This window comes from Melospiza melodia, chromosome 2 (genome assembly GCF_035770615.1).
Source record: "Melospiza melodia melodia isolate bMelMel2 chromosome 2, bMelMel2.pri, whole genome shotgun sequence".
NCBI lineage: Eukaryota > Metazoa > Chordata > Aves > Passeriformes > Passerellidae > Melospiza > Melospiza melodia.
In genome coordinates, this window is record NC_086195.1 from 6198864 (window position 1) to 6226092 (window position 27229).

Sequence of the window (27229 nt, forward strand, 5' to 3'; positions counted from 1 at the left end):
GCCAATGCCGGGACAATACCGGGTTGCGGGGAGCTGCAGCCCGGCCCTGCCGTGGTGCCGCCGCTGGGGCTGGAGGCTCCAGGGCTGACACCAAGCGGGGAGGGAGGATTAATCTGCTGGAGGGCAAGGAGGCTCTGCAGGGGGATCTGGACAGGCTGGATGGGAGGACCACAAGGCCACAGGTTCCACAAGGCCAGCTGCTGGCTCCTGCACTTGGGGCACAACAAAACCCTGAAGCTCCAGCCTGGGGAAAGAGAGTTTGGAGAGCTGCCCGGAGGAGAAGGACTTGGGGTGTTGGGCAGGGGAGGCTGAACGTGAGCCAGGTGTGCCCAGGTGGCCAATGGCACCTGGTTGATGTCAGCAATACCAGCAGGAGCAGGACAGTGATTGTGCCTCTATACGGGGCACAGGTGAGGCCGCACCTCAGGGGCTGTGTTCCGCTCTGGCCCCTCCATCCAGGACGGACGCGGCACCCAGTGCCAAGGGCCGGTCCGCAGCGTGGAGACCGGACACCGGCTGGCCCCGGTAATCTCAGAGATTCTTTCCCAGCCTTCATGACTCTGTGATCTGTGGGGTGCCCGGGCCGGTGGAGACCCCGGGGGGATGCCTCTATTGTGCGAGCCGGCCCCGGCGGTGCCGATGAGCCCCGAACCCGGCGATGCCCCCGCGCCCATCCCCGCGCTCCGCCTCCCCGCGGTGACGGCAGAGGCCGGCGTCGCTGACGGCATCAGGCGCAGCCCGGCGCGGTGCGGGCAGGCCAGGCCGGGCCGGGAGCGGGGAAGGAGCGGGACAGGGACGGGGCCAGGCCGGGCCATGGCTCCCGCGGCCGTGCAGCCGCCCGAGGTGCAGTTCGCGCAGCGCTTGGCCGCCAACGAGAAGCGCATCCGAGACCGCGCCCTGAAGAAGCTGCGGGGCTACATAGGCGTGCGGACCCAGCGGCCCGGCGGTACGGACCGGGGCCGGCCGGGGGCCGGCGGGGCGGACAGGGACCGGGCTAAGGACAGGGACAGGGACAGGGATGGAGACAAGGACAGGTGCCGGTGTTTGGCGGGGGCAGCGGCGGCCCCGGCCCCGGCCCCGTCCGGACGGCATGGGGACGGAAGGAAGCACCACGTGTGCGCCCTGAGCCCGGCACGCCTCCTCGGGGCTTCCTCTCGGGTTTTTAAATTTTGTTTTTTAATTTTTTTTTTAATTTTACTTTACTTTTTGCTTTTAGTTTTAACTTTTTTTTTTTTTTTTTGACCCGTGTGTTTCCCCATGTACACTCACGTGTTGCCCCGGTGCTGCCTCAGGCGCAGCCCCAGCGCCCGGAGCCGAGGCGCTCGGGGATGCTCGCTCGGGAAGGGTCTGCGGGCACCGGGGCGGCTCGGCAAGGGTCAGCTTGGACCGAGGGAGGGTCTCGCTGGCCTCGAACGAGAGGCCATTAACAAATTATGGCCTGTAATTAGTTATTAACGAATCCGGGATGGGAGCGGGCTGGCTCCTGTGCTCTCTTTCCCAAGAAAATGCACTGAAGTGGCCCAGGCTGGAAACACCCCGGGGTATGCAGTATAAAGTTTCACCTTCTGTTGTTTCTGTGAGGTGAAAGTTTCACCTTCTGTGTTTTCATGACTGATGTTCAGGAGCATCGGAGGGAATCGAGGAAAGCTAAGTTATTTTTCAGCACGTATGTAATTGCAGCTGGTTCTGTGTAACCCATTTGGGTTACCTGTACTTTCAGTTCATAGTATCAAATGTTTTTTTCCTACGTTTTTCCAAAAATTCTACTTGGAGCTGTATATCGGCACCTTAGAAATAAGAATTCAGTGATGTCCCTGAAGTTAGTTTGAAGCTGGCAAGGCCCGTCTGAAGCTCCCTGTGCCTGAAAGTGCCTCATGTGCAGTTTCCACATGGATGTGTGTTATTCCTATACCTCATATTACATATAATGTAATGTATAATCTATATTTTATGTTTCTTTTATGTAAAACATATCTTTTATAAGCTGCTTTCTACATTATTGTATTACCATACATTTAAATTATTGCATATTACATCTATATTTTATATACTATGTATATATATATGTGGCTTTGGAGAACCAGCCTAGAGCTGACCCCAAGAGCTGAACTGCAGGTGGAGTGCTGGAGTACTGGTTGGGCCTGTGTGAATTCCTTGAAAAGACTGTGGAATGAATATTGTTTTTTGCCTTTCCAAGTAGTATTTGACCCATTAGCCACGTGTGACAGAGGGAAGGACACTTGGAACAGCCTTACAGGGTCAGGCCAGGGAGCCAAACAGGCATTATCCCAATCCTGGCAGTTAACACAGATCTAGGGATTGCCTGGGGACTAGGATGGTGTACACCATGTACCTCTCAGGTACTTTCTATTTTTTAGCTCTGGAGACTTTCCAAGGGGGGCTGTGTGTTCAGTGGTGCTCTGTGATCTCACTGGAAGGTGCAGATTCCTTGCAGTTTGTGGAAGCAGCCACAGGAAGGACAGGGTGCCCATAACTGAGGGAAAAGGCTGCAGGTTCAGGCACTGCTTTAAAACATCATGAAACCATCACAGGGAAATTGCTCAGTTGGGCTGTGAACCTTTTGCATGTTAAAAACAGCCCACCACGGAATACAAATGAGGAGGAAACACAGGTGACTAATTTCCAGAGCTCTCAGATGTACTTGCTGTTAGGTACTATTCAAACTGGTAGTATTGAAACAAAGATTAACTTCTTTGGGCTTGGAGAAAAAGCATGTACAGAAGAGAGGGGTTTTTTAAAGTTATTAATTAATTAGCACTTAAAGTTATATATATAAGTTATTTATTATTAGCAGTTATTTATTAATTAGCAATTATAGTATCTATTATTATACCCATCCAATGTTCTGAGAGAGATTCACACATCAGGCAAGCCAGGTAAGGTGCCCTGACCTGAGGAGTTGGGAATGTGCTGAGTTTTGGCAGAAGTGCTGGAGTTCACCTGATGTTCAGGGCTGTCAGGTGTTTATTATATAGACAGGACTGCTCTGTGTGGTCTGTGCTAAGGCTGAGGGAGCTTCTTAATTTTCAGCAAGAAGTTAAACTCTGTAGAAGCCATTGAACTACCAAATGAATGGATGAAAGAATAGTAAACAGAAATAACTCTTAGTAAAAGAGGGCAGATTGCTGAGGGAGTTCCCTGTCTGACAGAGCTGTGCTTACTTGGGCCTGGATCTGTAAAGCATTTCCATAATTTCCACTGAAATGTGCCTGTGTGGATCTGGTCCATTGCAATTATCTAGAATAGGAAAAATTGTAACAAATGCAATGATAGCAGTGTCAAAGCAGCCCAACTCCCAGACAGAAAGGCTGGCAAGTAAAGTAGTTCTTAGTGGTTGTAACATTAATGCCAGCTCCCTCAATACACAGAACAGAGTTACTGTGCACAGGGACAGTTACAATTCAAGCCCTAAAGCCAAAATCTTTCTCAGGATAGGTTCAAAGTATAGAAAGTCTTCAGTTCTGGGCATTGTGGTTGCTAATATAATGCATCCAGGTTTTAAAATAACCTTACTTTAGTGGTTTTTATTTGCCAGCTGTGGCTGGAGGCAGCACATAAAGTTGAAGAACAGAAAACACAGTCTTGAAACTACACTTTTGAGGCACTAGGATAAGAAAATTGCTCTAATTTTTGGTCTGAGTCTTATGTCAAATGGACACAGGACTGCCTAGGACACTTTAAAAAGCCCTGTGTGGATGAAAAGCAAAAAAATCCCATGGAAGTCTGTGTTTTCCTTCCTCAGAATACGGGAACAGGCTTTCCTGGGCAGTGGTGGAGTTAATGTCCCTGGAGGGATTTAAAAGATGTGTAGATGTGGCGCTTGGGGACATGGTTTAGTGCTGGCCTTGCAGTGATTATTTGAGAGGTCTTTTCCAACCTGAATAATTCTGTGATTCAATTCTGTGAACTCCTGAGCACATTTACAGGTAGCAGGTGATGCCTCTGTCTGGTGCCTCTGTGGGGTTAATGCTGCCTGTGAGGTTAGAACTGCTTCTTACCATTCAGTATGTCACATAAAATTCCCTTAAGAAATGTTATTTTAATATTTCAATTAATATTAAATCACTCAATCAATTTGTTTCATGTTTTATCATAACAGTACTGTCAAATCTAAGTGAAATTTATAATTAATGTTTAATATTACTGGACACATTGCTTCTTACATAGGATTTTGCATATTTCCTTCCTTCCTTTTCAAGCAAGCAGGGCTAATGTGTTTGCAGGTTTTTGTCTGAGTGAATTTTGCTTTGATTTGACTTGGTCCAAGGGGAAGGTGCACAATTTAGATCTTGCACTGTGTCTCAAGCTTTTTGACTGGCAGACCCCTGAGACTGATCTTTTTGGATCAAATTTGAGCTTACTGAAGATGACCCAAGTGATTTTTCATGAGATTGCTTGGGAGTATTTAATAGGCCATAGTTTGAAAATAGCTGTAGTAGGTCATTGTAGCTGCCTTGTAACAATGTACTGTTATAATTTTACTTCACATAAATTTACCTGATGTAATGAAAAATCCAGTTCTTGAGCAGGTATTAGTGGCTTTCCATGTAGTACTTTACTTCTGGAATGTGAAAATATTTTTTGCTGTTAAAATTCAGGTGTTAGCACATCCCAAGACTTCCTGTATCAAAAAACTGTCATTATAGTTGCTCAGGCTCTTTGACTATAAAGTTTAACGTAGAAATAAATGTGTTGATTGCTATAAGGTTATTTTATCAAAAGAAACCCCTAGTAAGGAGTAAAAGTATTGGTAGAGAGTGAGACTTTTGTTAAAAACAGCAACCAAAAAAACCATGTTTCTTGTAAAACTATTTCTGTTATTCTCATTAAAAATTTCTTTCAGACTTAGTGTTAAAAATATGCTAGAGGCATTTATCAGAATTATCTTGATATTCATCTTACCTGTGATTGCTTTGAAATCTTTGTTGTTTCAGTACAAGATAGAAGCTTACAGTTTCCATCACTGTTCTATGCCAGATTGCCTTCCAGTTAATGTGCCTACAGTGGCTGCCCAGAGAAAATAACAAAAACAGAGAAGAAAGCAGGGAGCAGAGGGAACTGCATGAAAATATTTTGGTGGAAATGTGTGGGTTTTTTTCCTTTAATTCAGACTTGTTCTGTACTGTAGGTGGCTTCAGTCAGGAAGAACTGCTGAAAATATGGAAAGGCCTTTTCTATTGTATGTGGATGCAGGATAAACCTCTGCTTCAGGTACAGTAACTGGGTTTGTATTTGCTTGAGGGGGCCCTCCAACATACACTCTAGTGACATTTAATAATTTAAAATGGAGAAAAATATCTTTTTTTTCCCCTTCCCCTGCAGCCCATCTGTGGTACGTGCAAAAGAGGTGACTGTAACTCGGTGATCTGAACATGAACAGATCATCTTTGGAGTCACCTTCTGAAGGGCAGGTGTAGCTGTTTACCTTTCAAAATGAGAGCTAAAATAGATGCCTCATGGAATGTTGACTCTGTGTAACTAAAACAGTAACAGCAGGTTGCCCTTCACTGCAGCTACAACATTTGTGCAGATTTTAGTGTGAGTTCCACACTTCCTTTTCCTTTGTTAGTTCAGCAGCACTTCCCCTACTACCAAATTTGTCCCTACTGCATATTTTTGTCAACTTCTACTAGTTTGTCTCCCTGCTTTCCAAAGATACTGGTTTTGGAGTAGCAGCTCTCAGTAACCTCAATTTTCAGATCACTTGTCTGCATGAACAAGGTTTATCTCACACATAGCTCACACCCCTTCACAGAGACCTGTATGAGAGCAGTGCCCTGTAAGTTTTGCATCATTTATTAATTCAAATACATGGAGTTCTTCTCCTCCTAATTTAATTTTGTCTGCTGTCAGAAAGATGGTTTAATCTGGTGAAATGAACAGGTTTTGATACCCTTGAAACTTCTCTTCCAGCTGAGCTAGTCCCAGTGCAAGGATAACTGCAGTACTAAAGCAGCTGTTGAGAGAATGTTTTTCATTTTGGGAGCTGTTTCATGAAATTCACACTTCTTGCTGTTTGCTGGTCATATGTTTAGTGAGGAGACCAAACTCTAAAACATGCTATGCTAACTATATTTATTTACTTTTAGGAGGAACTTGCAGCCAATATCTCCCAGCTTATCCACGTGTTTCAGAATACAGAGACTCGTAAGTACTATTGAATTACCTTGAATGCTTTGTAGGGTGCTTCCCTCTTTGGTGATTCCACTATCACAGTGCCAGAATAAAGACAGGCAGACAGAGGAGCTATTTTGGTGGTTGTTTCTTTCCTTTTTGTCCAACTGGTCAGTGTGATTCCATTAAGGGAGGCAGGAGCTGAAGGATTTTTCTGTCTGATGCAGAAGAACTGCGTCTTCAGTGGGATATAGGTGAGATTTTTGAGGACAGATAGCAAAACAAACTTGTCCCCTTACTTCTCCGTTCTGCATGGACTGTTCTGTGTATTTCCTGCTCAAAACCAGCCTTGTTTCATGAGCTGTTAAGCCACTGGTATTCAGAATGCTTATGAAATGGAGCACTGAGTCAGTGCCAAAAACGCTTGGGTAGAAATGGGTGCAGAACAGATACTTTGGGTAGAAATGGGTGCAGAACAGATATTTTGCTCAAAATTGTGTGTTTATAACACAAAATAGGTACAAATCTGTTCCTGTAATTAAACTTGCTTTTAAAAGTAGCTGTGTGCCTTTTCTTGTGTTGTTCTCAAGTTTAATTGATTATTGTAGCAGTGTCAAGCCTGACTTCCCACAGCTCTGTCCCTGTCACTAGGGGAATCCTAGGGAAGTGCATCCCTTTCTTGAGGCCCTTTCAGATCAGCAGAGCAGCCCACTGTGGCAGACATGCAGGTGTTTCTCCTTGCTCCCTTGCAGGACACCTGTTCATCCAGACATTCTGGCAGACGATGAACCGGGAGTGGAACGGGATTGACAATCTGCGGCTGGACAAGTACTACATGGTAATTACACCTCTCTGGTGGGTAATTAATAAGAGGTAATTAATAAGAGGTAATTATACCTCTCTGGGTGGTGTTTTCTCCTAGAAAACGTGTGGTGCTGGTGTGCTGGAAGGCAGCTCTGTCTGCACATGCATTGGTGTGTATTGTAAGAGAAGACAAGGCATCATCTTCTTGACACTTTGCAAGAGATGTTCATTTTAAGGGTTTGCACTCACCACTGCATGAACCTCAAAGCCAGCACAGTTTATGTTGTGCTCAAGTGCTTTCCCTTCTAACACAGTGATTTTTCTTCTTGATTTCTATACTGGAATATAAATACTGTCTCAAAGGACACTATCAACATCAGTTTAGATCAGACTGTTTAAAGACTCTTTTATGACTCTGCGCTAGAACCCCAGCTTTCCACCAGTAAGGTATCCATGTAGCACATTCAGTAGTCAAAATTCTTTCTATAGGAAACAGAATATTTAAACAGGAACTAGAATCTTAAAAAGCATACTTTTGTAAAGAACAAAATCCCATTATCTTTGAAAGAAATTAATTGCAGGCACATTCACTGGTGGTTTTTCTTTCCCAATATTAGCAGATATAGAAGTTATTTCAGTAAGTGAAGGGTTTTGAGCCAGTTGAATGTGGCTGTTTTACATGTGACTGTCTCTTAGTGCATTTTCAAGTAAATTAAATTGTTGTTGTTATCATCTGTCCCATATTGTGTCCAGTTTAAGCTGTGGCTTTTCTTAGATTAAGGCAGTACTTAATGAAGAAATCAGGGTTGTGAATCAAGAGGAAGCTGTATAGAAATGATAATGAAGTTTGTGCCTAGCATATGAAAATAGCTTGTCCTTTTTCCTTCACAACACCCTTCTGTTGCATTACATGATAGACAATCTGTCAAAACATTCATGTGAAGCAGCTTCCACTTTGTGCTAGAGAGGTTGACCAAGAAATCTGTTCATATCACAGCCACAGTGGCTCCTTTACCTGTTTTCACAAACAACATGCTTAACAGATTTTGTGCTTTGCAGCTGATGCGTCTGATTCTGAGGCAATCCTTTGAAGTGCTGAAAAGAAATGAATGGGATGAGGGGTAAGCAGATTTCTGAATGTTGTTGCATCACAAACAAGTCACCCAATATACCTGTATTCAAATATATTTTCATTTAATAGATTCTTCTTTTCCATAGATGCCATTGTCATGAAGTCTTAACATTAAGGCTTATTTGTTCTTCATGTCACTTTGTTTAGTAACATAGTAATGAGTTATATGTCATTAAATTAAATACAGTATTTAATGTATTTCATTTTCTGATGTAGCCAGAAGAGCTATCAATGAAATACCAGCTACAGAGACACTAGACAGGGAACCTGCATCCCAGAAATTACAGAAAAGGAATTTTTTTGTGTGTTTATGGCTTTCTGATTGGCTCTGATTTTTTTAAGTAATTATTTTATTGTGGTTAATCATGGTGATTTCTCTTCTGATAAGACAGAACCCCTTAATTGTAAACTAGCCTCCTGTTTGTTGTAAATTTCAGTGGTTTTGGTTGTATTTCTTCCATATTCTATTTAAAAGGCAAATAATTGCAGTCATTTGCTCTGTCTAGAGCTCTTGTGCCACTTATAAGCTTGTTGTCTTTAAACTGATGAGGAGATTTAAATATTTTAATTGAAAGTGCTTGATAACTCAGTGTCAAGGTTATCCTTTTTCTCTCTTTCACCATCTGAAATGTGGGATGCACACAGGCATGTTTTTGTGGAAACAGAAAGGAATGCACAGCTAAAGGACACCCCATCCCTGCTGCTCCACCTTAATTTTGCACTGGGTAAATGCCCTCAGGTTGAAGAGATGAAAATGTTCCTTGTCAGGAGCAGAAGGTGGGGGAGGAGGTTTGATAGAGCTGAAGCCCTTCTTCCCACACACATGGTGACCCAGACTGACTTCTGACAAGGTTTCTAATGGCTTTGGCCTCCATCTCTCACTGGGAGGAGGCAGTGTGGGAAGAGAGGATCATGATTCCTTTCTTTGCAGAGTGAGGGAGCTCAAGAACTGCCTCTCCCTCCTGAGTGGAGCCAAGAAACTGCCTAGCATGACTTTCTTCCCTCTTATCTTTTAAAATGCTTTTGAAGAAATGTGTATTAAAGTAAAACTGAAAGAATGTTTATGGGTTTGCAGTGTTTTGAATTCTCTTTGAGACTGGAAATGTTTGTTCTGGGCAAAATAGCAGCAGGTCCTAAAGAATGCTAGGGGACAAAGTTTGGAATACACAAAACTTCATTTTCCTGAAAGATAGCAATGATAGGCCTCAGGGTAAAAAAAGGAAAACATTGGGTTAAATTGGGTAGCTGTCCATAACTGTGAAGAAGTGGAGTTTGTTTTCAAGGCAAATAAGACATGAGCAATTGAATATTAATATTTTTTTTTCCTCTTTATTTTTTTTTTCAGTCTAGTTGAACCATTGCTGCAGCTATTAATGAAAGAAGTTATGGAGCCAGACAGCAATTCTCCCACTGGGATAAAGTTCCATTTCATTGATATCTATCTGGATGAATTGGCTAAAGTTGGTGCAAAGGAGGTTAGAAAATACTTTGTCATTTTATTCCTGATTTATGTGAACTGTGGCATGAAGCATTTTAGAGGAAATGTAATTTTTGAAATGTAGTTTTTAGGTTATTTAATTTTTAATGGTTTTAAATATAACAACACTGAGTAAGCATGAAGGAAGTGACTTACTACAAGTTATGCTTTTGTTCATGTCTTTGACAGTGGGAATATGGTAGTTTCTCCCAAGTTCCTGAGTACTGCTATGCTGCTCCAAATTGAGGTTGGAAAATAGTCATAAAATAGTTAGACTATTCTCATTTATTTGTTTCAGAGGGGACTCAGTGCAATTTCCCTTGTGTGAGCATGTTTTCCAGTCTTTGCTTCTGCAAAGGCTGACATAAAGCCTGCTCTTGGCTCGTTGTGTAGCACCTAAATAGAGGAGGAAAGTGAGCTTTCACAGTTGTCTCATATTTGCTTATTGTTGTCTGTGCATTGTGCAGTTCACTCCCCACATCCAGATGTTTGTTTTGCTGGTGACATCTGTCTTGCTCTGCTGTGTGTTGCTGTGACAGTTAACTGATGGCCCTTAATTTTGGCTGCTGTTCCAGTGGGGCAGAGTTTTGCAGCAGCAAAGCCAAGGAGCATCTCTCCTGTCCCTGCACCCTTCCTGCTGCCCATGTTCATCCCAGGCTCCTCCTCAGTTCCCTCCCCTTTCTCTGATACTTCTCCTTGCAATGGACAAAGCTGTCAGCACTTTTCCATCCCTTTTCCTTGCAGTCAGTATTCAAACCAATCCTGCCTGCAGGTTTTGAGGTTCTGGATTGTGGATCAAGAGAGAGATGAAGTCTGCACCAGAGAATTGGAGCCCAAATCATTTCTGCAGCTCCACAGTCGCACAGCTGTAGCTAAGCCACTCACTGGGAGCCTGGAGAGGGGAGTGAGTCCCCCCAGACTTTATGAAATCACAGATGATGCTCATAAATTGGATTTTGAAGGAAAGAGTCTTTATCTTTAACTCTACTGTAGCTGAGAGGGTTTTGGTGCAAGCAGCCCAGTTAAGAGAAACCCAAATCCTATTCTTGTCTGCTACAGACCTTTGGGAAAGTATGCAAAATTATTTAAGCTTTCTCTGCCTCATGGTTCCTTATCTAAAGTAAGAAGCTTTGTTGTATTTCTGTACTCAGCAGAATAAAGTCTGCAAGGCAGTCAGTGTTTTGGTAATACTTCTGGAAATTTGTGGTAACAAAAAGATCCTGGATACCTCTGCCAGTTGGAATTGGATAATATGCTGAAAGACTGTTCAAGAAGATCCCCCAACACCAATTCCTGTACAAACACCAATATTCAAGGAATTTCAGTGTACACATACAGTATTTTCTGTACTCACATTTATTTTCTTTCCAATCAAACAGCTCACAGCAGACCAGAATCTCAAGTTCATCGAACCTTTCTGCAAAATTGCTGCCAAATCAAAGGAGTAAGTTTGATGAAAGGATAAATATTTTTTTAGAATTAAGAAACTCTGAGTATGGTAATAAATAGATCAAAGAATCATAATTTCAGAATGTAGAGAAAGAAGGATATTTTACCATCAATGTGCACAGTCATATGAAGATAACTTGTGTTTATCAAAGCTATAGTCTCCATGGATTTATAAGAACTATATCAACCTTTGTTGGTTAATTTATCCAGTTATTTTAATTTTTTTTAATGCATAGACCAGCTGAGCTGCTTCTTTGCAGTGTAATATAGGTCAGCATATAAAGAGTGAAATTTAAGAGGGGCACATTAGCAGGACACTGCTTGGATTAATGGATTTCTGCTTGGGGAGTAACAGATTGACTTTCATCACCTGAAGAGCATGGTGTTCTTCCACATTCTTTCTCATCCATTTTCCCTCAAATCCCCACTATTTTAACCTGGGAGGGAGGGTGTTTATGGCCTGCCTTTGGGCTCACCCTGCTCTCTGACAGTCGGCGTGTGCTCCACGCTGTGGCCACCGGTGTCTTTGAGATGATCGTGGACCAGTCCCCCTTCGCCATCGAGGACCTGATGAAAGAGCTGGGTACCAACAGTGATGAGGAGAATGTTTCTGAAGAAGGCAAACAGGAAAATGAAGAGATGCTTAGAACCAAAGGTAAGGAGGAAACTCCAAATTGCCCTGGTAAGAGTTGCTAGGAAACAGATTTCAGGAAACCTGTTTCCTGAAAATGCATTTCTGCTCTGAACCAATCAAACACATGTTCAGGGTGTTGTAAGGGTAATTGTGTTTTCCTGTCTTCCCTTCAGATGTGCTTAGTAAAGCTTGTTCTTTTGGAGTTGCTTATCTCAGACAAAATATTAATGTTCAATCTTTTTTCTATAATAGCAGACAGATCTCTGTCAAGAAAATCAGCACAGGATGCTAAAAACACAGAGGATATTAATGAAAATGCTGATGATGGGATCGGGGCTGTTCTTCAGGTTTGTGGCTCTTTTGCTCTGTTACTGATATTTCTGCTCTCTTTTTTCCCCCACCCTTTCAAGAGGTGAAGAAGTAAAGGGTGTTAATGGATAAACATGTTAGAAAATTTTAATCTCTTGATTTATTATAAGGTGGTATTTATGTAATGTGTATTCTGTCAGTGGTAGTAAAATAAATCCATGTCTAAATTCCTTTTCCTCTCTCCCATACCTTCTGTTTTCTGCTCCTTCCTTCCCATTTCAAGAGTTAAAAAATGTGTATGCTAAAAGCCAAGTCAGTGAGGGTGGGGAAGCAATGAGCCTAATTTTCATTGAACATGGATGATGGGATACCTACCTAGGAGAGAGAGTAATATGTTACAATTTGGGTTTTCTAAACCCAGGGCCAGTGCAGTGTAGTGATTCCGACACATCCTCCCATCAAACACACATGCAGGTGGATACACTTGATGTATCTGTGGCTTTTAAACAAGAATTAGGACACGGCACACTTTAAATCTGATATTTAGCTAAATATTTATGGGAGTTTTGAAGTGGGTTGGCTTCTCTCTTGAGTAAGAAATCAGGTTAGGAATGTTTGAGAACGTGATAGCAAGTTCAGCTGTTCTGTTAATGAAGCAGCCATCTGTACAAGTCAGTGTGTGAAGGGGGCGTAAATTTCAACAGAGGAAAACATTTGGGTTTAAAGCAGGTGTTTGTTTCAAGATGTGTATCTTTACAAGTTACCTATTGAACTTAATGCTTGATATATTTGTAACACGAGTTGCACTGGGTGATCTTGCATGGATAAACTAAGAACAGCTGTGTTGTACTTCCCTCCAACAGTTTGATTACAAGGCTGTTGCTGACAAAATCTTCGAATTTGCCAGCAAGAAAAATACACCTTCCCTGAACAGAAAGAGGCTGTACAAGCTGGTCAAAAAGTGAGTTCTGCTGAAATACACCTTGCCCTGAGCTACTCTGGTTTTCTTTCTGCCCAGCCTGTCTTGTCCTGACACCATTGTTATGCTGATCCTCATTGGTACCAGCCAGCTGCAGCCAGCTGGGGTTTATCTGCACAGTGTGGGCTTGAACTGCAGGATGTGGCATCAGCTTGGGTGTGATGCAAGGAACAGATGCAGGAAAAGTGTGAAATTGTTGTTTTCTCACTATTTTCAGTAATTTGGTTTGAGTAGGGGGGTTACTGAGGCAGATCTCTTCTGGAGTTTATAACTTCCTATGCAAAAATATGTTGTTCCTGTTTTGACAAAACCATAGTAAGTGCAGTGATGCTGTTCTGCTGGTGTTATAATTGGTACTGAATGAGTAACTATGTTTTGGTTTTTCTTTTCTCCCTCTCACTTGCAGGTTCCAGGACTTAGCAGAAGGTAAGGACTGAGCAGCAGACAGAGACAGTAGTCACTGTCTTTATTTTCCATTAAATTACATATAATATTCCCATACAATGCATATTGGAATTATTTTTCTCCTCTTTTTTTAATGTGCATTTCAAGAATATTATATTGGGGGTTTTGTGGATTTTAAAAATCTCATTTAGACACATCACACATATTTGGAGATGGCCAAATTAATTTCACAATTTGAGCAACCCTGTACTTTGTCCTTAAATGAAAGATGATTATTTTTGCTTAAGCAAATAAGAATGGGTTGTGTGCTTTGCTTTAAGGTTGAGTGGAGAAAGAGGAGTTGTTTTCTTTTTCTTTCTGTGAGAGTTATGCTGTATAGGTACAGCATAACTGTTCATAGAAGTAGGACTCTCAGTTTTCTGATACCTTATCCTTCCTCAACAGGAATCTTCCCCCAGGATATTCCTGAAGAAGTTTCTACAGATGAAGATGATGATGATGAACCCGGTAGGCGAAAGCGAAAGAAAAAAGCTGTCAAGCCTTGGCAACAAAATGAGCTGGAAAAAATAAAAGGTAAGGCAAAATCAATATTTGGGAGAGAGACAATCTGCAGTGACTTGTGCAGTTTGGCAAAGTGTCAGATAAAAGCTGTTCTGAGGAAGGCAACACTGTTGTTCAGGATGTGCTGATTTGTATCCTGTTGTGATGAAGGTTAAATGTGAAATTCAGTTCCCGTTGAAAGTGGGAGGATTTCTCTTCCTAATTCTGAGGCAAGCATCACCTCAAAAATTTCAGTCAAAAGTAGAACTGAAAGGAGCTGTTTGCATTGCTCCTGTGGGAAAGCAGAAACATGTCTTAAAACAGGATGAGTGTTAGAATATAAGAATTTGGGGGTGTTGAAATACTTAACCCCTGAATTGCCCTTCTGATGGGCTTAACAGGTGGGTAATAATAACTCTTTTTAGGGATGCTGCTATGAAAAATAGGCTTGCCACAGGGAATGGTTTAGATCTTACCTGTGATAAGGCAAAATTAGCAAAATATTAATTAGGCCAGACGTCATCAGACTGCAGTGTCCTCAGCAGCTGTAACAATAAAACTGCAGGCTGATAACAGGAAAATGGTGCACCTATTTTAAAATAGAAAAACAAAAATAGAATAGAATTCAGTTGTTGTGAGTACCTTTGTGTTTCACATGTATGTTATGGCATTCTTTTTGGGATGGATTTAGAGGATAAAGAAGACCTGTCAAGTGGGAAGGTGCCATCAGTTCCCCAAAGGAAGAGGAAAAAAAGGAAGAAGAGGGACAGCATAAGTGCTGATTCTGGAACAGCTGATGGAAATTGTGAGGAGGGAAAAGCTGAAACATCTGGATCCAATCCTTCTAGCCAGGAAAAGGCGCCCGAAAATAAAAAGGAGAGGAAGAGAAAGAAATTGCTAGTAAATGAGGCCAGTGAGACCACAGATGTAGCAACTGACACCAGAGAAAATCACAATATCTGTGTGCAGAACAGCCTGACTGACACAGAACAGAATAAAAAGAGCCAGCTGAAGAAATTGAATCCAAAAGTGCAGAATGTTCCTGCGAAACCAGCGTGTCAGAATGGGGCAGCCACTGCCAGTGCAGCAGAGGATGTCAGCCCTTCTGTCACTCTGTTACCTCCCAAGGCTGTGAAAAAGAAGCAGAAAGCAGGGGCTGTCCTCGTGAATGGGGATCCCCCTGTGCAGCAAACTGACCTGAAACCCAGCAAGGATTTGCTGGGGACCCTGCCAAGAAAGGCAGAGGCTGAATCTGCACCCTCCGGAAAGGTCACACTGAAGAGAAAGACAAAGTTAGTTGGTTTGGAAGGGATGAAAGCCTCCAGTCAAAATGCAGCAACTCTGAAAAAGAAGAGAAAAGTGAAAGAGGTGCTAAACTCTGTGGAAGCCAATGGAGTTCTGGAGAGTGTATGCAAGAAAAACAGGAAGGTGGTATGTACATCTCATTTTTTGCTCTGCCTGCTTCAGGAACTGCCAGGCTGATTTTCTGATCTGGCTTTGGCTTTCTGACCATGGGGCTGCATGGGCTGCTGGCTGATGTCATCATTCATTGTCACCAAAAAAGAACTTGAGTCCCCAGAAATCCACACACTGCTACAGTGTCACACCCCCCCGTACAATGACACTCAATCCTGTGCCAGCCAGTCAGCTGGAAGAACCCATCTAGCTGAAAAATGAAATGTTAGGGGCAAGATGGGGTTGTCTTTTTTTGTGTTTTTTGCCTTTGGTCTCTGGGTTAATGATTCTTTTGCATTGGGTCTCTCTTTGAGCTTTACAGCATACTCACCAAGGGCTGAGTATGCTGTAAAGCTCAAAGAGTATGCTGTAAAGCTCAAACTCATCATGTTTTGGCAAAACAGTGAGAAATGGGAAGATGGAACATCCCATCCAGCACACAAGATTAGGATCAGCTCCTTGTGAAACTGCCCACAGCAGTTCCAGGAGTGGCTTCTTCTGCTTGCTCACTGCTCCATCGTAGAAAAAATGATAGGACTGTCTGGGGGAAGGTATTTGGGAAAGAGAATAGACACTGGAACATTGGAATAGAGAATATGACACTGACCTTTAATGGCTGTGTGATCACATGTTTGAATGGTCCAGTTTTTTATAAATACAACACTGTGCTTGTTCACTAGGAAGATCTGATGTCGTCTTCTTCAAAAATGTATGCCTTGCAGTTTGGGAATAACCAATTTTTTGACCTCTCTACCTTCACCCCCATTTTCTTCTTTGTAATAGGTAGAATAGTGTTGATTTTTCCCAATGATTTGAAAGTCAGAAAGCATTTTACACTGTATAGTTTTGATAGTGGCTAAGAAAGAGAGTGCAGGTGTTCTTCCCTTTCCTGCTACTGAAATTCTTTTTAACTGCTCATTTCCCATGTGCATATTCACCCTAACACATTCAGGAGTTTAGTTTCATTCTTGGAACTCTTGCTGACAGTCTCACTTTGGTGGAAAAAAATTCATAAAGCACAGATGAGATTATGAGTACAAAACAGAGTTAAAGCTGCATGTTTTGAGCCCATGAGCTCACTTCTGTTTGACTTATGTTTAAACCTGTAGGATTAGTTAAATAGTGCAGCCTTGTATATGGAGATAGAGCTACTCAGTCCTTCACAGGAGAAAAAATTAATATTGAAACTTTGCTTAAATAGGAATAAAATAATTGACATTTTCTGTTTTTTGATGATGAAGTGCTGAGAGGTAAGAGCCAAAAGGTTTCTCTCTCCCCACTATTCAAACTGCATTTCTCTCACTGTGGGGCTCCCAAAGTAGGAACCATTGGCTTTGTTTCCTACCTCAATATTCCATGTTTCACACCTGGTTTTACTTTGCCTATAAAAGTTTTAATTTCTAAGAAAATATGATTATGACACCCCCATCTCTTTCTGTGAGGGTTTGCTGCAGGTGACCAATAGATTCCAAAACCTGTGGTAGATTCAAGATAAGAAGTTCCTGCAGACTTCATGGGAGTGACTTTTTGGCACAAATTAGCACTGAGGAAAAGGCAGCAGCACAACCTAGCACTGGCCTGTTGGCTGGCAGGGCTTGGGCTACTGGGTCACTCTTCACGTGGAATTCCAAAGAAATTATGGAATTTGCTTTTTCTTGCTCAGTCCACATAGTTGTGTGAGTGTGTGTGTTAAAAGGGATGGAGACAAGGAAAGGTACTTGGAAGTTGAGTCAGGAGGAGAGGGAGAGTACTGATGGAAGAAAGAAGAGGTCAGGGGAAAGTTTAAAATGTACAAATGCAGAGGAAATTGAGCTTTGCTAATTTTGTTTTCATTGCTTGAGAAATAACATGTTGTTTTCTTTCCTTGTTTTAGTTATGCAATCCTGGCCTTGTGCCCAGAAATGAGGGGCATGTTTTGATTCTTGATTTCAAGGACAACACACACCTCCAGAGAGTTAGCTTCAAATATTCAGAGGAAAGAGGAGGAGGAGAAGGGGAAAAAAACCAGACGAGATCAGCATTGTTTCAGAGTTGTCTCCACAATTAAGAAAACAAGAAGTCTTGTGGGTTTTCCTTTTATTTGAAGCAGAAGTGATTTTCAGATCAAAAGAGGCCATATCTGCTGTACATTTTCCACAGTTTGTCAGTGAATACCTTTGGAATTCCATGTCTGTAGGTTGATGAGAAGCATAACTGAGCTTCCCCTCACCACAGTCCACAGGCAGCAGGTTAGAAAGCTCTGCCAGTGCAAGCCCTAAGAATTGCCTTCTACTGGAGACAAGAATTGCTTTAAATACCATAAGAGTATGAATTTTAGTCAGCAAACCAGTAGCACTACACAATAGCTGAATTTCTGAAAGTATAGTCAGATTTCATACTCCATTTTTTTCTTCAAAGTTTTCATCTTAGCCCAAAGCTGTGTTTGTTCATTAGTTATTTATCTTATTCATTCAGGGGTACCACAGAAGAGTTTTTACTTATGGTGAAGGCAAAAAAAATGATCACTTGTGTGCAGGAGAGAAGGATCAATTGCAAAGTATCCTCATGCACATGGAGAAAACATGTTTGTTTGCACTCTGCTGAGCTTGGCAGATATATTACAAATTCTTCCTTTTGTGCTTTGCAATGACTTTCTTATTTCTGCACAGAGCTTGCCTTCAATTTCTGCTTTCAGTCATGCCAATTGCAAAATTACCTTCTGGGAGCTAAACATGGTGATTTAACTAATGTGAGTGTGTGGTCAGCACTGGTCACAGCACTAGGAATTGGTTAATACAGAACTTTGTACAACGTTCATTTTCCCTTTCCCTCCTTGACAGGAAAGCACTGCTGCTCTGTCACCATTAAAGAAAAAGAAATCAAAACTGGGAAGTGATTTTGTAAAATTTGAAAAATCAACTGTACCAAAGGCAGTGTTCTTCAGGAAAGCCAGAAGCACCATCTCTTCCCCCAGGACACCCATGCAGGTGAGGTGATCTCACAAAGGGTACCTGACTCTGGGAACAAATGTCTTCCCATATAAGCTCCTCATCACTTGTGATGTTTTTTCCACTCCCTGTTAGTCTCCTAACATGAGCTGATATAACTGGAAATGCTGCTGCTCTAAACAGTCACACATGGCTCCAGAGTTTCAGAAAATGAGTGAAGGATGTCTCTTCTTCCCTCCCCTCTGCTTTCAGCCTTCTTGTTGAACACACGCCATTTTGAATCTGCCCGTTTCACAAGAAAGCAAAAACAAACTGATTTCAGTCTTGCAAAGGGGCTTTGAGCCTCCATTTCTTCTCATTTGTGGAGACTGGCAACAGTGCAGGGCTTCAATAGTCTGCCCTCTTCTCTAGACCTTTTTAACATATAAAGCTTTTCAAGTCCTCCTAGCAGTTTGAGGCCTGAGTGCAGTGGGGCCAATCTGTTTAGCACACAAATATCTTCTTGTTTGTTGTTGACTTACGTAATGACATTAAGGAGAGTATGTGATTTCTGCACAAATGGAATATGTTTGCTTTTGGCTAGGAAAACAGTGCTGCCTTAGCAGCAGTCAGAGGATTGGGGCAATTCTAAGCAAAATGAAGGAAGAAGTAGGCTGTTTTACATCTGTGGGTGCAAATGAAAGAACTCTAAGCATTGCCTCAAAAATCTTATTTTATTTAATCTCTTTATTTTGCTTTACAGCTGAACAAACTGCAGACACCCAGCTCCAAAAGAGTCACGTTTGGCTTGAATAAAAACATGACTGCAGGTGAGTCTGATGTGTGTGTCCACAGTCTCTCTGGTAACTGAGGAATGGGGAAGAAGCTGTACACACTCACACACCTGTGGGATACCTCTAAAACAGGATGGTTCTGTTCCTGTCTCAATATTTGTGTTTAGTTTACAAATCCTCCTCAAGTTCCTTTCCAGACAAGATGGTAAAGTTTAGTGTCACAGACATCTTTTCATGAAAATTCTTTCCTTAGGATTTTTTTCTCCTGAGAAGCTGAGAGGCCTCAGGAACAAAATGTAAACAATGATTATCTGCTGCTGTGGAATGCAACAGGTGCATCTGGGATTGGACCATGTTGTATGTTTGTAATTAATGACCAGTCACAGCCCAGCTGGCTCAGACAGAGAGTCCAGGACAGCTGCCTTTGTTATCATTCTTTCCTTTCTATTCTTAGCTAAGCTAGCCTTCTGAGATGAAACCTTTTCTTCTATTCTTTTAGTATGGTTTTAATGTAATATATATAATAAAATAATAAATCAGCCTTCTGAAACATGGAGTCAGATCTCCGTCTCTTCCTGCAACATAAGACCCCTGTGAACACTGTCACAGTTTAGGACACTGAGCCTTGCAGCCAGACCTGAGCAATTCCAGGGTGCTGCATTAGTGACCTGCAGAAGGAGCCTCATGGGTGGCAAACTGCAGCAGGGTCCTGAACTTCCCTTCCTGAGCTGCCTGTGTGCAGAGCTCCTCTGGAAACACCTGCACTTCACAGTCTTCATTGCTCACTTGTGTTTCCCAAGGCAAAGATGCTGACATGCTGATAAAATCAGACTTTGTAGTAGCAAAGTTTGCTTTTTATTTTGGCTGCTTGTGGCTTATGAATGATCATGAGTAGGTAAAGGTCACTTCCCTTCTGTAAGCAGGTGGTATTTTCCCTGTTAAATAAATGTCTTGCTCCATAGCTAACAATTATATTCCATGAATTCATTTAGCTACTTTTTAACTCCCTGAAGTGTGCAAAAGGTCAAGTTCAAATTGAGAACAGTGTATTTAGGTAAATGTCTTCATGTTAATATAACACAGCTGAACAAAATGAAAAATAAGTGCTGGCTGAAGGGATGGCCAAGAGTCTCTGGAGCTGTTCAGCAGTCAGAGGAGAGACACTGCTTACCCACTGGCATCTTTTAAAGTCCAGTGGGGTGTTTTCCAGGATAGCTGGAACTCTTGTGTGTGAGGAGAAGGCCCAGGGTCTCTGGTGCTCTGTGGAACTACATGGAGGGTTCACAGTGGATTGCAGCAGACCCTGTTCCCCAAGGGGTGTTACTGTCATATTTTCTGAAAAATCCCTTTGCTCAGGATTTTTCTCCTTGGAAGCTGAGAAGCGTCAGAGAAAAATGAAAATAATAATTATCTGATTGCTTCTCCTGTGTTTTGCTGCCTTGGAATGTGGTTGGAGATTGTTTATCTAACAGGTGGTTGTTTTGATTGGTTTCATGTGAATTGTTTTGTTTTAATGACCAATCACCTCCAGCTGTGTCAGGACTCTGGAAGCAGTCAGGAGTTTTCATTATCATTCTTTGTAGACTTCTGTATCTTTTCTCAATTCTTTAGTATAGTTTGAGTATAGCATTCTTTAATATAATATAATACCATAAAATAATAAATCAGCCTTCTAAGAACATAGAGTCAAATTTTCAATTCCTCCTTTGTCCTGGGGACCCCAAAAATACCACAGAGGGGCTCTGCTGAGAGATGTGCTTCACCACTATCTCTTTTCTCTGCCAAGGCTTCTGAGCCCTGCTGGGCTTGAGGATCTAACTCAGTTTCCTAGGGCTGGGAAATCCCACAGTTGATTGAGAGGCCCAGTTATTCCAGGAGTTGCATTTCATTTTAATTTGTTGGCTTGTTTTTCAACAGAATTCAAAAAGACTGACAAAAGTATATTGGTGAGCCCAGAAGGACCCTCCCGTGTGGCTTTCAATCCTGAACAGAAACCTCGTCATGGGGTGCTGAAGTCACCCACAGTGACCCCAGCAAAAGAGCCCCAAATGAAGAGACCATTTACTATGTCAGCTAAGAAGAGACCAGCTGCTGTGGACTTCTTTTAAACCAACAAATGTGGCCTACTTTTGTACAGGACATTTTGCTAACCTAGAATGTTCTCTGGAGGTATTTTGAACTTCTTTATTTTTTTAAGTTAATACAAATTGTATATACAAAATTCTGATTATGACCTGGATCATTGCTATTTTGAAACCACTTCAGCTCTACCTTGAAATACTTGTTTTGTCTTTTTACAGAAAAGAAACAAAACCCAGTCTCTGCTCAGGTTTGGTCTACAAAAAGTATGGTCTCTGCCCATGTCGTTCCCAAGAGACTTGTCCATTTAATTAAGGAATGTACAGGGTTTGATTGTTTCAGTGATTTTTTTTTTTTGAGCCAGTGTAAGACAACTTGCACTTCATGCTGTTAAACTGTCTTTCATTAGACAGAGTTTAAATTAGAAAAAGGCAATGCAAATTTTAAGCCTACTTGGTCATGTATTTCTATATTTTAAAATTCTACTCTGTCATTTATCATGTGTCACCCCTGGCATCCTGTTAATTCTTCTGGAAATAATGATTACCTTGTGTGTCTGTTTAATAACAGCTGGACTTGGGTAGCTTTGCAGCTAGCAAGAGAGCTTTCCCTGGGATAAGAAACCCTTAGCTGTTGCTCAAGTGGTCACTGGTGCAAATAAACCTTCACAGCTGGCTGCCTGCTGAGCTGGGGACAAGTCACCCCATTGTTTTCAGTCATGCAAGTGCCAAAGCTGGCTTGAGCCTGTCACACTGTGAGCTGGCTCCTTCTCTTCACTGAACTGAAATTTGTGCAGGAGAAATCTTTGATATTTCCAGGTCTTCCCCCAGCCCCCTCTGCTGCCTTTCCTGAAGGTCTGACAGGACTCCTGGGTTTCTGCTTTAGCAGCTGGTGCCACCACACTGAGCCAGAACTCAGCCCTCATTCAGTGCATGAACTCTGCCTGGACTGAAGTGAGCTAGGTGGGTGCAGTGCATCTTTTGGCAGGACACATCTCTCTGAAAGCTTTGTGCCTCTCAGTGCAAGGTGAAACTTTACAGCCCATGCAGCTTGGTTTTGGTTTTGATGTAGAATCAGATGTCCACTTGGCATTTCTCAGAGTGTTTTTATTTGGATGTTTTATTACTACTCTGCGTGTTTTGTTTTTAATTTGCTTCTTTGGTAAAGATTGAGATGCATTGCTGCAAGAGATCATTTATGTAATCTGAATGGGAACAGTGAGGAGGCGAAGAGTAAATTAAAATAAAACCTTTTTTGATACAATTGGAAGATTTGAAACCTTTCTTTGGAAATTTTCCTTATGTGAATGACACAAAGGCTTTGCAGCAGATCGCTACATTAGAGCTCAGCTTGGAAGCACAGCCTGGTGCCAGAGCAAAGCTCTGAAGTTCACGAAGCCTCACACCAGTTATTGCTGTGATCCTGTAAGAGAGAGGGTGAACCTGCTTCATTACCTTGTCTTAGGATAACTGGATTATCAGTTAAATAAACTGATAAATGTTTATTTAGCTGCTTCAGCCAGCAGAAGTACATTTTGTGACATATTTGCATCCTTCAGTGCTGGCTTTTACCAGTCCTCTGCCAGATTACTCCTCATAAGCAACGGTATTGAAACTGTTCTTTTGTACCTCAGCTACAATTGCTTCCAAATACTGGGGTACTCCCAGATGGCTGCTTGGTCTCAGCTGCTCAATTCTGATCCGTCCCAGTTCTCTCACTAAGTTTGTGGCAGTCCATGGTTTGTGGTACTGCCAGAAATTAATTTTGCTCTTTTCTTTTCCCATTTACAGTGAAGGACTGAATTTCATTTGGTTTTGATATTGTTCTAGGCTGTAGCTCTTTCTGTGATCAGTAAAGAACTCTGGAGAATACGTTGATAAATGAATGATATTCATTTATGCAAGTATTGTTCATTTATGTTTTAAAAAACTCATTGTAAATTAGCATAATGGATTTTATTGACAAGATGATGGTAAGTAGGGTGTAACAGCCTGTTCAATATGTTGTACTGTTACTTTGTCCTGTGAGTGAAAAGTCTCTTGTGGAATATGCATAAAACCATTTGTATGTGCATGGTTGTGAATGCCTCAGGTTAGAGATGCCACATTTCTCCAAGGATAGAGATGCAATCACTTGGTGGATCTGGTGTGCACAGAAGAATCCAGGATCCAGACACATTGGGGGTTTGGTTTGGTTTTAATACATATAACTTATTATGGAAATGTATTGATTGTCTGGCTATATCTCTGTTGATTGTAGATCCACTGAACCTGTTGTTTGTCCAATGATTTTATTGCCCACAGTGTTAAATGGAGAGGGCAGAAATGGCAGTCAGGATTGTATCTAAAATTTTAGTGATGTGGTTGCTTGTTGCAATGCATCCATAATCCATCTGTACCATGAAACTGGTGCAGTGTTCTGTAAATATGCCTGTGAGATGGGTATTGTCTTCAGAGGTATCTGGAATTTCATTCAGGACAACTTTACAAACAAAACCCTACCACTGTCAATGCAGTTTATTCAGCATTGTTGAGGTACATTTGAATACATTACCCAAATTATTTGGATAGTGACAATGCCAATAAGCATTGAAGACAAAAAAAAAAAAAAAAGAAATATAATTTGCAATATCCACTGCATAGACACAATGGTACTCTGAGGAGAGATGTAGTGGTAAGAAAAGAAAAAGGAAAACTTATCTGACCTGTTTGATGTCACTTCATGGATTTTTTTCCAGTGTTCTTCCAGCTGCCAGCCATGCTCTGAGTCAAAAATAATGTGGCCTAACTTTCAAAGGACAGTGGTTTTGTATTTTTGTTACAAATCTGATCAACTTTGTCAAGCTCTAATAGTTTATAATTCTTCATTGCTTCAAGAGAACTTAAAAGCACAGAATTAATTCAGGAAGGCAAAAAGTGGAAATTCTGTTTCAATTATTGGATATGCAAGATCTCTTATAGTCAGTCTGTCAAAGCTGTGTGGAGAGTATCCAGTGCCCTTTGTCATGAATTACCTGCTCTGAGATTTCATTAGAGACAGGAAAAAAGTATCATTTTATGTTCCTCTGCAAGAGCATTGTTAATACAAATACAATGTCTAAGCATTACATCATTTAATCTAGTCCAATAAACCATATTTTTTGTGGATGTTGTATTTTGGGTAAATCTGTGAATTTGGGAGGTTGAAGAGGGTAATATCTGGGGGGCCACTAGAAAGCACAAAGTTGTTCTTGCTGGTGTGCACCTGCTATCTGCCTTTTCCTTTTATTTGATAGTATAAAGAGCCCAAACTGAAAAATACTCAGATACTTTTGGAGTAGGCTGGAGACAGGACACAGCTGTTCATACACCTTGAAATTCATAACTTTGAATTCCAAAGGTATGAAGTTCAAGGTGTATGAACTTTGAGTAAGAGATAGCAGCAACTAAAAGATTGCTCAAGGGAAATTAGTAGATCACACCCTGTCACTGCTTGATGAAAATTGAAAACTGGAGTGGTAATGTGGCAAGATGTGCACTGCAGAGTGCCAGGATAGGTGGGAGATGGACACTTGGAAAGCTCTTGGCCTGCCTGTCACCAGCAACACATCTAAAGGAATTCATGTATAGTCAAATCCTGCACAGGGTGCTGCAGCCCCACCTCAGGTGCTGGCAGGCCCTGCACCTGCTTGGGATCAATTAAAATCAATCACAGTTTTTTGACAGGCACATAATTTTCAGGAATGCAGAAGTAATTGTTCAGACAAAGAAAACTGATCTATCCCTACCAGTGTCACTAGTAAAGTTAAACCATGAGTCCTCAGGTAAAACAGGAACAGAGTTCCTTCTTGTGTAAAAGAGGCTGGCCCAGAGCCTGTGCATCATCCCAGGGGAGTGACATAGGGTGGCTTCAATATGGACACATGATCCAAAGATACTGCTTTTCCAGCCATGCTTGCCTGTGCCTGGTCCATTGTGGGAGCCAGAGGGGCCAGGGAAAGCAGCAGAGCTCTGAAATTCTGAAACTGAAACAGCTGCAGTCTGTGGCCAACTCTGTCATTGGGGAAGCCATGCAAGGGCCCTGGGGCCAAGGCAGAGCTCTGAGGGACACCCCTCATCCCAGCCTGCAGCTGGACATGGAGCCACTGCCCACAGCTCCCTGGCTGGGTCCATCTGGAGCTCCTCCATCCCTGAGGAGCCTCCAGAGCCAGGGTTCTGCAGGGTGGGGCTGGGGCTGTCGTGTGGGACCTGTCCAAAGCCTCACAGGTGCCTGGACACGTCAGGGGCTGCTCCATGCCAGTTCCAGTGGGGTCAGCAGTTGAAGGGATGTGGGGTGTGGCCCTTTGTGACACGGGTGTGTGGTGCCAGGGCCTGTGGTGATGCAGGACATGGTGGCACCCAGAGGCCCTTGTGACATGGCAGAGCCCTGCCCTGCCAGAGGGGTGTCTGAGGGTGTCTGAGGAGTGTCTGAGGGGTGCAGAACCCTGGGGTGCCCAGTCCCAGCAGAGCCACTCTGCCAGGAGGCAGCAGCTCCCCTGAGAGCCTCTGTGGCAGAGCACGACAGAGCCGCTCACAGAGGAGGTGAACCCCAACTCCTCCCCTGCCACGGAGCAGCGGGGCCGGCGCATGAAACCCCAGGTGATGGCCAGCCATGGAGGCAGAGGGGATGGAGGGAGCTGGCATGAGGCTGGAGAGCAGCTGCCTGGAGGACAGGGCCCTGTAGCCCCTGATGTGCCAAGGCAGTCGCCTCCTTCCCCCACAGCCACAGCACAGAGCCAAAGCCCTGCTCCACACAGCCCCAGGTTCTCCCCCAGCCCTGGCTGCCCCCCCAGCCCCAGGTGCCCCCTCAGCCCCCGCCCTGGGTGGCTGGAAGCCCTCAGTGAGCAGGGGCATGGGGCAGTAGGGGGTTCAGAGCTGCCAGGGCCACAGACTGTAGAGTGGGACTTGGACAGGAAGGAGAGAGAGAGGGAACCCTATGTGGGCTGGGAACTGGCCCAGTGGGGAAAGGAGAGTGTCCCAGAGCTGTCCCAAAGGGAAGATAAATATCAAGATCTGTCTCAAGTGGAATTTGAGAGAGACCAAGAGTTGTTCAATGGGGAATTTGTGACATGCCAGGAGCCCTCCCAAAAGCAAGATGTGAATGTCCAAGAGCTGTACAAGCAGGTTGACAAAAGAGACCAGGAGCTGTCAGAGGGTGAGATACACCCAGACCTGTGCCACCAGGAATTTGAGAGACACCAAGAGCTATCCAAATGGCTGGACATGAGAATCCAAGAGCTGCTGCAAGAAGAAAACAACAGCAACAAAATGTTTCCCCAATGGGAACACTCCATTGGCCAAGAGCTGTCCGAAGGAGAAGTCAGACGATACCCAAAGTTGTCCCAAGAGAGAGATGACAGTGACAAAAAGGAGTCACAGAAGGACTTGGAATGCATCACCATCCACACTATTTGGATCAACCCCAAGTACCCACAGCTCCTACAGGACCTTGACACTGTTCCCCAGGACTGGGCAGAGGCAGCAGCTTCTCCTGCCTTGGCAGAGCAGGTGAAAGCGGCAGAGGCACAGAGCCAGGGCCCTGCCCCGCACAGCTCCACCAGCCCCCCAGACCCCTCAGCTCCCTTGGCAGAGCAGGTGAAGGCAGCAGGGGCACAGAGCCGGGGCCCTGCCCTGCACAGCCCCAGCAGCCCCCCAGCTCCCCAGGGGGGAGCCCAGGCCCTCAGGGAGCAGCCGGCTCCCCGCAAGAAACGCCCGTCCCGCCTCAGGCGGGCGCTGCGGGCGCTGCTCTGCTGGCCCTGCCTGAGGGCACAGCCGGACAATCAGTGCCCGCTGCCAGCGCCAGGCCCGGCCCCACAGGCCCAGAGCCTGCCCGGTGCCACACGGGCTGCCTGTGATGTTCCAGGGCTCAGGGACATCGCTCCTCGTCGGGAGAATGGCCTGGCTGAGGCTTAGGGCTTGAGAGGCACCAGCCATGTCAGATCAAGGGCAGGGGCACAAAGCCTGGGGAGAAGGAGCTCCTGCTCAGAGGGAACACCAAGGATGCAGAGTGACAACCACAAGGACATTTGGCACAACTTCCCAGATAAGGACAAAACTCATAAAGCCAACCCAGCAACTGTGCTGAAATCAGCTCCAGCTGGGAAAAAGGTACTT

The 27229-nt window shown here is 43.4% G+C and overlaps 1 protein-coding gene across 2 annotated transcripts; it reads left to right on the top strand.

The window, feature by feature from the left end:
• The first annotated feature begins 785 nt into the window (after window positions 1-785).
• On the top strand, window positions 786-24244 carry RRP1B (ribosomal RNA processing 1B). 2 transcript variants are annotated; one of them, XM_063181552.1, is made up of 16 exons: window positions 786-946; window positions 5150-5232; window positions 6111-6168; window positions 6888-6973; window positions 7999-8060; window positions 9417-9546; window positions 10928-10992; window positions 11489-11652; window positions 11887-11978; window positions 12804-12901; window positions 13326-13345; window positions 13769-13897; window positions 14556-15295; window positions 18139-18285; window positions 18989-19055; window positions 20937-24244. In XM_063181552.1, the coding sequence occupies exons 1-16, from the start codon at window positions 814-816 to the stop codon at window positions 21125-21127; spliced, it is 2265 nt and encodes a 754-aa protein (XP_063037622.1). In that variant the 5' UTR covers window positions 786-813; the 3' UTR covers window positions 21128-24244. The 2 variants fall into 2 exon arrangements, with proteins under 2 accessions (XP_063037622.1, XP_063037616.1); XM_063181546.1 differs by having other exon boundaries at window positions 788-946; window positions 11884-11978.
• The last annotated feature ends 2985 nt before the right edge of the window (window positions 24245-27229 follow it).